Genomic DNA, 11,524 nt, shown 5'->3' with positions numbered 1-11,524 from the left:
TCATCGTATCATCATCATTGTTTTGTTGCTGTTTGGGGGAGTGTAGCATAGTTACATAAGCAAAAAGAACAAAAGATCCTTGTGGCAATTTAAAGATCAACACATTTTAATTTATTTATTTAGGTGCATTTGTACCCTACTGTTGGGCCAAAGAAAGCACAGCCAATTGCATAAAATCAGTTATAAATAAGACAGTCCCTGCCTGCAGCCTTACAATCTAAAAAAATTTCCACATTACAAAAGGAAAAATGGATAGGGAGGAAAGAGGAAGAAAGCAAACTCGGGCAACCTTTATTAAATAGTAGTTCTCATAATGACTGACTTGCAGAGAAACAGCTCAGGGGCAGGAGGTGCCTAATGGCACAAATTTCCATGAATTGGAGAATCTACTTCATCAGATACTTTAGATCAGGCTTCCTCAACCTCAGCCCTCCAGATGTTTTGAGACTACAGTTCCCATCATTCCTGACCACTGGTCCTGCTAGCTACGGATCATGAGAGTTGTAGGCCAAAAACATCTGGAGGGCTGAGGTTGAGGAAGCCTGCTTTAGATAAAGTAGACTCAAATCCATAAAGAGTACACAAGAGTTCCTGTTTTCTGCTGAGCGTGGCACTTTTGTGTGCCAACTTTCTACTGAGGATTCTAATTTCCATGCCAACAGGGCAGCAATTATTTGGGAGACACAAAGCAATCCACCTCACCTCAGAACCAGTTCTTTCAATGCTTCTTCTGGAACCTTCTAAAAATGACATTTGTTTTTGAGAAATGCATTTCAGGCGCCAATATTAAGAGGTCCCATTTGAGAGAGGGGAAATCAGTTGTGCTGTGAGCAGCACGATACCAGGAAATCTTAAGAAGAGATGAGCTCATCCTTCACTTGATATTCCCAGTGTGGACATCAGGGGCTGATGTATATCCAGTCTGTACCTAATAATGGAACAGCACTTCAAGTTCAGGGTGGTTTTTTTGGCAAAGCTGTATCTCTTTTGCCAGTGACCTCTTCTCACCTTCATCATCTCATGTCTTATGCTCCAGAAAACCATATATGTTCATATGGTGAACAGCTGTTCTGAGTAAACAAAAATAGTGTATTGTAACCCACATATTATAAACAGGTGATGTGAATGAGGCCTACTTCAATCTGCAGTCTGTTATGCTTCCAGAAACGTTGAGGAGGAAATGGGATTTGCTCAAGAAGCAGTGAGGATAGAGTTCTGGGCTACAGTATGGAATAAATGAGATAATTATGATCTAGGAGATGTTTTGTGAAAAATTGGCTTTCACCAGTGCTTTCATCTTTCTTGAAAAAGAGGTGCTGAAACTCACCATGAAAGCTTCTCTTATAATGGCAATGGCATCCATCTAACAGGTGCCGGAACTGAGTTCCAGTAAGTTCCTGCTGAAAAATAACTCCTGGCTTTCACAACTATTATCATTATTATTTTAAAGATATGGCTAGTTCTGCCTGTAGTTGCTATTGCACAATAAAATACAGCACTCTCTGCAAAGTATAACAATCACGAAAGACAGTTTTATGCTTCCAGGAGTTTCCACTGAGTTTCAACAAAGCTGGAGCAGGGGCAACCAAGGAATATGAGCACCTTTAGTTAGGTTGCTTGGACTTTCACCCTGGGACCTTAGGGTGATTAATAATTTTTAAATAATAATAAGGGCTTTTTACACCTTGACACCTCAGTGTTGGAACTGCTTGTGTGCTCATCAACCTTTGCTTGAAAGGCATTCTGCACACGCTCAGAGGCCCACTTCTTCTAATTGTATACACCATGTTGAATCTTGGCGTCAGAACCTGATTATTCCAGAGCTGAGCCTGCCCGTAGTCCTCATGCACCCTGAAAGCCCCGCTGAACAAAACGAAACTTTCTTCCATGTAAACACACGCAGGATCACATGCCCTCCAAATGTCCCTACTTTCTGCGGACAGTCCCAGATTTACAGAAGCCATCCCAGTTTCTGATTTGATCCCGGGATGTCCCACTTTTCCTTAGGACGTCCCTATTTTCATCGGAGTGATGTTGGAGGGCATGGAGTTATGCAACTCCTGAGCCAAGGAGATAAGTACTGTAGCTATATAGTACTACCTTTAGAAGACAGCCCTGCATAGGAAAGTTTTACCATGTTTATTGCTTTATTATGTTTTTATTCATGCTGGAAGCCACCCAGAGGGGCTGGGGCAACCCAGATGGGCGGGGTACTAATACTAATACTATAGAATGGACGTCCCTATTTTCATTGGATAAATGTTGGAGGGTATGGGATCAGGCTGCGCTGTGCGGCTGACCTTGCTCAGCTGTCTTTTTTGCAGTGGGCGAAGCGGCCCAATTGAGGAGGTGTTTCCTACCCCTGGGTTTACTTCCAGCGCAAGGAGGGAGGTGGTGGGGCAGGGCCAGATTTAGGTTGCTTGCTATTGACACTGTCTTTAAAGGTATTTATCCTTGCCAGGGCCGGATTTAGGTTTGATGAGGCCCTAAACTACTGAAGGTAATGGGGCCCATTATATGTCCAGCTGTCCTTTGTCAACAACAAATTGTCGCTGTTTTTTTGTGTTGAATATATGCTCTATGGTAATTTGTGAACCTAATAGCTATCCAAAGCCATTTGCACATAACAAAGTATATCAAATATCAAAGTATTTGCTGAACTGAAATAGAATTAAGAAGTATATTAATAGTGAAATACAATTAAGAAGTATATTTTTTGGAGCCCCCAAGAGCTTGTTTAGCTTATACGTAAATCCGGCACTGCTGGGGAGAGACCCCGGAGGGGAGGAACACAGGAGATCCCATGCGAGGAGCTGGTGGCGCGCGTTTATCGGCCGGCGCTGGAAACATGCCGCTGCTGCGAGGCGGCGCTTGGAGCTGCCGGGAGCGCAAGCCCCAACCCCCTCCCCACCCGCAGCTCCTCCCGCGGGCGATGGGAAGGAGAACCGGAGCACTGCCGGGTTGGGCTGCTCTGCCGGCGCCTCGGGAGGAGGGCGAGAGAGCGGCTCCCGCGGCTCGGCTGCAACCCAGAGGCGCGCGCACCGGAGCGCCAAGCCGCGCCCGGCCACCCCCAGCGCTGCGGAAGCACCCCGAGGACGCGGCGGCGCCCCACGGAGCGCCCTTCTCCGTCGCAAAGGGGAAGAGGAGAAGGAAGCCCGTGCGGATCTTGCGCGGGACGAGCGTAGCGCACCCGGACCCGCGCCCACCTTCGTTTCCTTGAGCGCCACCCTGCCGTTGCTTTTGCGCAGCCGGCCCGGGTGCCCTCGCCTCCCCTCGCCGCCCTCTCCATCTCCTCTCCCGGGGCTCCTCTTTGGCTGCAAATCGGGGCGAGGAAGCAAGAAGGGAGCGGCAGGACTCCGTGCTGCAGCGGCAATAATTGCACCAATAATAGCAATTATCTGCGGGTTTGGCGGACCTCGTGGGGGTCCCCAAATCTGTGCACCGCAGAGAGACAGAAAACCTGGCGTGATGCAGCAGTTGCAGAAAAGGAGGCTGGGGATTTGGGAGCACAGCGACGAGGAAGCCTTGATCCGGCGTCCTTCCCTGGTTTTTTAAGAGCGAGATCCCGCCCTTCTCCATGCTAGCCATGAGCAGCTTCTTCTTGCACCCGCGGCCAGCCCTGCGCGGCTGCTGCGCCCCTTTCCTGGCCTCGGGCGCCGGCTGTTTTGCGCACTGCAGCAGACGCAGCGCCTCTTCGCGCTGCGCCCCCGGCCGCCGCCGGCGCCTGCGGGTCTTGGTGGACATGGACGGGGTGCTGGCGGATTTCGAGGGGGGCTTCCTGAAGAAGTTCAGAGCCAAGTATCCGGAGAAGCCCCACATCTCCTTGGAGGACCGCAGGGGGTTTTGGGTCTCGGAGCAGTATGGGCAGCTGGAATCGGAGCTGAGCGTGAGTCAGTGGCCTTGTTGTTGTTTGTTGTTATCAACATAATGTCAGTAAAGGCAGCTTGCAGATTACAAGAGGACAGATCTCTGCCCCGAGGGGCTTACCATATATAACTAGACGCAAGGGAGGTCCACTAGGGAACGGAAAGGGAATTGCAGCTGGTGTAAAATGAAGGAAATTGCTCATTATTAGCATCAACACCACCCACAGTGCCTTGCAAAATACAAATCTCCAAGGGGATTTGTAAATACAAAACCCCAAGGGGCTTACAGTATATAATTAAACAGAAGGGAGACCAGAGAGAAGCAGAAAGGGAAATGCAGCTGGAGCAAAACAAATGCAATTTGATGTTATCGTTTGCTGGATTTGTTATCTACCGTTCACAGTAAGGTTCCAGGGCAGGTTACCACTATTTTATATTGAAACAAATTACAGTGGTACCTCGGGTTACATACGCTTCAGGTTACAGACTCCGCTAACCCAGAAATAGTACCTCGGGTTAAGAACTTTGCTTCAGGATGAGAACAGAAATCGTGCAGCGGCAGCAGGAGGCCCCATTAGCTAAAGTGGAATGGACCTCCGGAACGAATTAAGTTCTTAACCAGAGGTACCACTGTATAGTGGTAGGAATACTGTTGTGGTTTTGAAACTTATTAATCGCTTGTTACCTAAAAGGTCTCCTAGCAACTTACGGTACATGTAAAACATACCGGGGTAATGCCATTAAAAACATGATGCCTTAAGGAGGAGGGAGGAAGAAACACAAAACATTAACATTCTGTACAACATTTCCAAAAAAAAAGAAAAAAAAAAGGATGGATCCTGAAAATATGGCTGTGTACACAGTACAGGCTTACCACACAGCTAGGTCGTTCTTTTTCTCAATTTGGATTGAAGCTGGTTTGCTGGGGAAATTCATCAAAACACAGTATTTCATAAATAAATGACAGGATAGGTACGGATTGTGGCCAAGTCATGTGTACTGGCAGCTCACTGGGTGCAGAGTAGCCTGGAATGTGTACAGATATTTTATCTCGTGTGTCAAAGCCTAGGTTAGGTCAAGTGTGTCTTCAGCATGTCAAGGAAACCATACAATAAAGGTGCCAGACACATCTCTGTGAGCAGGGAATTCCACATCCCAAAAGCTGCCAAAAAGCTGCATGCCCTCTTCTGGGCCACTGCTGCCATCCCGAGTTTCTACAAGTGATTGATGGAACTACCAAGATCCGAATACCCAGGAGAGTCTGTGGGGAAGGAGTCCATCTTCAGATATTTGGGGCCCAAGTCATTTAGGGCTTTAAACAATGACATGAGGCGGTTTTAGTGTAGTGTGACTGGTTTGGCAGTGCTGCAACAATGATGTGTGAGAGGTAAGGGGGGCGCCAAATTTTAGTGCCACACAGAGCACTGCTGAAATTTGAGAATCCAAAGTCTGCCACTGTCTCCTTGAACTGGGCCTGAAAACCAACCTGAACACAGTTTTGAAACGGGTTATATGAATAGGAACCCCAGGCAGAAATCTGGCTGCTGCATTCTGGACCAGTTGAAATTTCAAAGTCTTCTTCAAGGGTAGAACCTCATAGAAATAAATAAAGAAATATGCACTTGTTTAGAGTAGTAGATAATAACAAGCACTTTTAAATAGGCAAAGTCACCTCCAAGGCTTTTTTTATTATTAATGCTCACAACAGCCCTATAAGGTAGGCTGCTGTTACCCACCTGTTGCATAGAGTGGAAATGTGGCTGGCAGGTAAGTAAGTGCCTTGGAATTGAACCCAAGTTTCAGGCCTGCTGCACAACCCCGTATTTGTGCTTTTATTAATGACAAAAGTCCGAGCGTGTTCAAAGTCCACGAGGGTGCAAGCTCCACCGAGCAGCGAGTAGCTAACTCTGACCTGGGCCTGGGCAGAGCGATTCTGTTCCCTCTTGCTGCTATTGGTTTAACTGATCAGATAAGCGGGGAGGGCTGCGCAGGCTGGCGAGGGGGTAAACTACAACCCCCAGAATTCTTTGAGGAAAGTCAGGTGTTCTAAATGTGCTCTGTATGCAGCCCTTATTCAAATGTTTCTGCTCAAGCTGCTCTCGTGGATTCTGTTGTCCAGGAGAGCAGCCAAGAGGGCAGCAGACTTAACAGGCTAATGTTCTCCTCTCCCCAACCTTCTCGCTCCAAAACTCTTTGCAGGAAAAGGCAATTGGCATTTGGGAGTCAAAGAACTTCTTCCTGGAACTGGATCCGCTCCCAGGGGCCGTGGAAGCTGTCAAGCAGATGGCCGAGTTAAAAGAGTGAGTATGTTTGGCGGAATTAGCAAGGGAGAAGCTTCCCCACTGCAGGCACACCCCTGCTCTTCCACCAGCCGGGCTTCTTCCTTTCTTTTCATTACAGTCATACCTCGGGTTGAAGTAGCTTCAAGTTAAGTATTTTCGGGTTGCTGAAGCCCCGTGATGCGCCCGTCACGATGCCCATGGCGCAGCCCAGACCTGTCACTCGCCCCCCAGCCTCTTCGTCCATGGCCGTGCTGGGTTTACCTCAGCTGCGCCAGCGTCGCCGCCTGCGCAGAGCCGTCCACGGCTTCGGGTTGGCTATAGGAGCTTCCTGCAGCCAATCCGCAGTTGCGCCAGCATGGCCGCTTGCCCAGAAACCGTGCCAGCATCGTGGAAATCAGTCCCCGTGCAGCAAGGTGTCCGCAGTGCATGGGGACTGACCGAGCGGGCAGCAGGGTCTGCGGGCTGATTTATGAGCCTGGGGGGCCACATTTGGCCCCCGGGCCTTAGTTTTCCAACCCCTGGACTAAGTGGTCCATCTGAGGCAGCCTTTGCTTATATCTATGCAGAACACACTTGAGCTATTTATTTTTTTTGCAGGAAGGCCAGAATCCATACAAGATGAATAAATGCAAATGTGGATTATATTTTCTTCTTCTCCACTCTCTCCTTCCCTCCTTCACCTTCTCTCTTTTCTGTCATGGTAGGACCGATGTGTTCATATGCACCAGTCCAATCAAGAAGTATCGGTATTGCCCATACGAAAAGGTAACGGGTATATTATTTTTATTACTATTTCTTCATTTAGACAATTCGTAGCCAGCCTTTCAATCAAAAGGATTCCCAGAGCAGAGGACAGTGACGAAATTCAGAATCTTTCCGATGGGAACACCCTCCTACGTGCAGTCTGGAGAGGCAGGAACTAAGCCGTGTGTTTTGACCGCCTTCTTAAAACCCATCTGTTTAGCCAGGCTTTCCCTGGCTGGAAATTGCCAATACATTTCCTGGGTTTTCCTGGTATTAAATATTCATTGAAACTAGTGGTAAAAGCAGACTTTGAAAAAAAGGAGGCATAAGAGAATGATCAAAATATAGGCAACATCAACAGTTTTAAAAACAACAGACGTGCACAATTAATTTTATGTCTGGAGGTGTTCGCACAAAATAAAGGTTTCTAGCCAGTGTCAAAAACATCACAACGAAGACGCTTGCCTAATATTAACCATTGCAATTTTATAGCTACGTTTTATGTAAACTGCTTAGAGAGGTTCTGTATTGTAAGCGGTATATAACTATACTGAGAAGTAAGTGAAATCAAGAACAAAAATAAAGTGATCAAATTTGCAGTGAAACTCCGGGGAGCCAGGATGAGACCAGGAGAGGGCATTAAAGTGACGAATAAAGTAGAACCCTCCACGAAAAGACTGATATGAAAAGCCAATTAAAAGGCACGGACTCCTGGATCAGCCTCAAAGTAGTGGAGAGCTGGTTCCATAATTGCACCAAGTGCAAGATTGCAGTCAAATTTTGTGCAGACACCCAGCCCATCTGGAGTCTTCCAAGTCTTGGCTCAAAGTTAAGCTCCACTTCCTGCTCCCTGCTTCCCCATAATGGGGTTTATTTTTGGTTTTTTTGGTCATTGTGGTTTGCTGGTCATGCCGGTGCCAGTTCCATCCTCCTCACACCCTCTGCCCACAAACTCTTTTCTTCCACTGTTTCCTTTTCCACTTTCCAGTACGCCTGGGTGGAGAAGCACTTGGGCCAAGAGTTTCTGGAACAGATCGTCCTCACCCGAGATAAGACGGTGGTCTCTGGCGACCTGCTGATCGATGACAGGCCTGATATAATAGGTGAAGGGGTTGTCCGAAGGGAAAGGGCATCGGGGGCTGGTGGGGGGTGGAAGTGCAAGGCAATGAAGGCCCCAAAAGCCCTTCAATATTGACACATACTGTGCTTATTTATTTGAATGTGTATACCAGAGCTTGGACAACAGTAGTTAGGTTATCCCTGTCCAGATAAGGGCACAGCTGGACCACCAGCCCAAGCTGATGGAAGACACTCTGTGCCACCGAGGCCACCTGAACCTCAAGCAACAGCAATAGATCCAGCTATAGATCCAGACCAATAGATCCAAGCTACCAATAGATCCAAGCTAAGAGCAGGCAACCTCCCATCCATCTGGTCTAGGGAACCACCCACTAACAGTGTCTCAGCCTTATCTGGATTGAGCTTCAGTTTGTATCTTCCTATAGACATAAAAACATAAGGCTGTCATCACGCAACTCCCATTTTAGGCCTGCATCACAATCCTGGATTCGCATGAAGTCAGGGCAAGGGTGAAGGGGGAGTGAAAGAGAAGCAGGATTTCAAATGATGGTTTTAAACAACAGCAGGAGTTTAAATGGAGCAGGGATGGAGGGACACAGAGGAGCTTAGAGGTTATTGGCAGGCAGGGACATGAAGGAGCTGTGAGAATATCGGTTTTTTGCTTTTAGGCAATTCTGTGTGTCACGACAAACATAATCCAGCCACTCCTGAGGCTACGGCCACTTACCTGGGAGTAAGCCCCATTGAACGCAGTGGGACTTACATCCAAGTAGGCATGTTTCGATCACATTGCTCCTGGCCGCAGGTAATTGTTGGCTGGTACACTATATGGCTCCCTGCCAGTTGCTACCATAGTAAATAAGCAAAGTCGCTTACGACAGACTTTGGGGTTTACAGGCATATAGCACACACAGGACTGTGTCTACCATGCAGAAATTCAAAATTCTGCTTTGAGGACAGAAACGAAACATGAAACCTATACAATAGGGGTCAGCAAACTTTTTCAGCAGGGGGCCGGTCCACTGTCCTTCAGAACTTGTGGGGGGCCGGACTATATTTTGAAGGGGGGGAAAAGAACGAATTCCTATGCCCCTCGAATAACTCATAGATGCATTTTAAATAAAAGCACACAGTCTACTCATGTAAAAACATCAGGCAGGCTCCACAAATAACCCAGAGATGCATTTTAAATAAAGGGACACATTCTACTCATGTAAAAACACGCTGATTCCCGGACCGTCTGCGGGTCGGATTGAGAAGGCAATTGGCCCACGGGCCTTAGCTTGCCATCCCATGGTATACAAGCTCTGCAGACTGGAGCGCAGACCTCTGTTAGTGGATTGTGAGACTTCACCAGCTGTTGTAAAGCCCATGAGGACTAGAAACTTCTCCCCTTTTCATTCCCCACTATTAGATTCCATAGAGCAGTGAGGTGACAGATTTTTTTTTGAAAAAAACAAAACCCACATACAGGCGTTATTCAGTTTAAAAGGTCCTAAGTCTCCTTCTTTTCTTTGCCTTCCAGGAGCTGAGAAGAGTCCGAGCTGGGAGCACGTCCTCTTCACGGCCTGCCACAACAAGCACCTCCAGCTGCCTCCTCTTCGTCGGAGGCTGCACTCGTGGGCCGACGACTGGAAGGCCATCTTGGATAGCAAGCGGGCATTGTAGAGCTCATTGGGAGAGTCTCCTCAACGTGCCCGGCGACAGGCCAGAATCAGTGGTGCAGGCCCGAAAACCACATCTTGGCCCCGTGAGGAGAAGCAGGAAAAAACATGTCTTTGGTTTCAGCTATGGGGCCAGAGACGAGGGCAGGCTTCCCAAGAGAAAGGAGCTTGGCCATTCCGCTAGAGCCATCACAAAAGCTGGGCCACCAAAGGACCTTTGCCAAGTACCCTTCCTGGGTCTGGCTTGGCCTAGTCCAAAAGACGTCTTATCCCAAAGGAAGGCCCAGCCAGGGGTGTTCACCACCCACCAAGCACTGTTTAGCTTTATATCTGGCTTCCGTAAAGATGGCCGCCATCTTCAACGTCCTCTCCCAATCTTGGACATGCCTCCGTTTCCAGGACTGAAATTTAGTCTGCTTCGGGAGGACGTTGAAATGAGCTGAGGGGCAGGCCAGTCTGGGAGCCACTTCAAAATCCAAAATGTGTGTGTGTGAACTGTGGTAGCTCATTTGCCAGGGGAAATGCCTGGGTTGGGGAACCAGTCACCGGTCCAAACATTGTTGGACTCCAGTTCCCATCATCCTTGGTCGTGCTAGCTGGGGATGATGAGAGTTGGAGTCCGTCAACATCTGGAGGGCCACAGTTTCCCTACCCTTACTCCCAGAAACATCCTCTCTGTCGTAGCGTTTGATGGTTCAAGATGGCGGCTGGTCGACAAACCCAGGTTTCTGAGCTGAGACCTGGTTCCAGCCAAGTTCTCTTTTGGGCTCTCAATGTAAGCCAAAGCAACTGCCCTTCTGACGTAAGAAGGCCTGTGGAATCTCAGGTTGGGTGAGGAGGCCTCAGTTCTCACAAATTTTGCGGATAGACTCACAAGACTGAATGGACTTCATACCCCACCAAATATCCCTCCAGGTAGAAGAATAGTATGCCAGGGAGAAATATTCTAGCCTGCTGGTTCTCTATACAGAGGAATTTTTATTTTATTTTTTGGGCAGGAGAACACTGCAATGTGAGGTCCATATCCTGAAACAGATATGGCAGCTCATGAGCAGGTGGACCATTACGCACTCGCTGCCCATAGGAGCAAAGTCTGAGCTTCACATTGAAGGGAACTTTCTGGAACATTTGTGGTATATGTAGCTCTTTGACCTGTGTCTCAGTCAAGCAACACTGGACAGAGGTCTTCCGTCATGAGACACTCTCATTCCCTCCCAACACATGGCAGCTAAAAAGCTTGTGACAGCACACAAGGAAGAAAGCTTTATTGTTCCTGGAGGACGAAAGCAAAAAGGATTCCCCCCTCAAGCTGAAATTTGGCAAATGGTCAGAATTAATTTGGCTCTGTGAATCTGCAATATTTTTCAAGTTCTGCTTTTGAAATCTGTTTTGAGACTTTTACAAAACGAGAAAGGAAGGAAAGATTGGCTCGTCACTGTATTTTAAAGGCAGCCCTTTCAAGTTTTCAATTCCGTGCTTCGACGCTTTCCTCTTGTTTCCATTCTCCCGGTTCAAAACCCCCAAATTCAGCAGCTTTCCTAAACAGTCATGTTGAAAAATAAATCTGAAAGAATTAGAATCAGTTTGGATTTCTGCAGCGCTGATTCAAGCTAGGAAAATGTGCTCTTCTGGGCATCTTTTGGGGAACAGGTGGAGGCAAATCATAGAATCATATAGTGGTAGAGTCGGAAAGGATCCTAAGGATCATCTAGTCCAACCCCATGCAATGCAGAAATCTTTTGCCCAGTGTGGGGCTCAAACCCACGATTCTGAAATTAAGAGTCTCGTGCACAATCAACTGAGATACCCCAACAGTTGTCAGCTGGCAAATGAATGGAAATCTACCCTTTCTACAGTAGGCTAATTTCTACAAAACACACACCTTTGT

The 11,524-nt window shown here is 47.7% G+C and overlaps 1 protein-coding gene across 3 annotated transcripts; it reads left to right on the top strand.

Annotated features, from left to right (window-relative positions):
- The first annotated feature begins 2,830 nt into the window (after positions 1–2,830).
- On the top strand, positions 2,831–11,215 carry NT5M (5',3'-nucleotidase, mitochondrial). Of its 3 annotated transcripts, none has more exons than XR_014557792.1 (5): positions 2,831–3,886; positions 6,066–6,166; positions 6,853–6,913; positions 7,881–8,961; positions 9,278–11,215. XR_014557792.1 is itself a non-coding variant. In XM_083711753.1 (5 exons), the coding sequence occupies exons 1-5, from the start codon at positions 3,578–3,580 to the stop codon at positions 9,638–9,640; spliced, it is 729 nt and encodes a 242-aa protein (XP_083567879.1). In that variant the 5' UTR covers positions 2,849–3,577; the 3' UTR covers positions 9,641–11,215. The 3 variants fall into 3 exon arrangements, 2 of the variants coding, with proteins under 2 accessions (XP_083567878.1, XP_083567879.1); XM_083711753.1 differs by having other exon boundaries at positions 2,849–3,886; positions 7,881–7,995; positions 9,498–11,215; XM_083711752.1 differs by lacking the exon at positions 7,881–8,961 and having other exon boundaries at positions 2,840–3,886; positions 9,498–11,215.
- The last annotated feature ends 309 nt before the right edge of the window (positions 11,216–11,524 follow it).

Source organism: Podarcis gaigeae (assembly GCF_964106915.1).
Source record: "Podarcis gaigeae genome assembly, chromosome: 14".
In the NCBI taxonomy this organism is placed as follows: Eukaryota; Metazoa; Chordata; class Lepidosauria; order Squamata; family Lacertidae; genus Podarcis; species Podarcis gaigeae.
The sequence above is the reverse complement of the archived record's forward strand: the minus strand, read 5'-3'. Positions and strand labels throughout refer to the sequence as shown.

What these genes read in the sequence shown, in the direction of transcription:
- NT5M (XM_083711752.1), top strand. Translation starts at nt 3,578, where the DNA reads ATGCTAGCCATGAGCAGCTTCTTCTTGCACCCGCGGCCAGCCCTGCGC. An exon ending in CAGATGGCCGAGTTAAAAGA is followed by an intron (nt 6,167 to 6,852) that starts GTGAGTATGTTT and finishes CTGTCATGGTAG; the next exon opens with GACCGATGTGTTCATATGCA. An exon ending in GGTATTGCCCATACGAAAAG is followed by an intron (nt 6,914 to 9,497) that starts GTAACGGGTATA and finishes TTTGCCTTCCAG; the next exon opens with GAGCTGAGAAGAGTCCGAGC.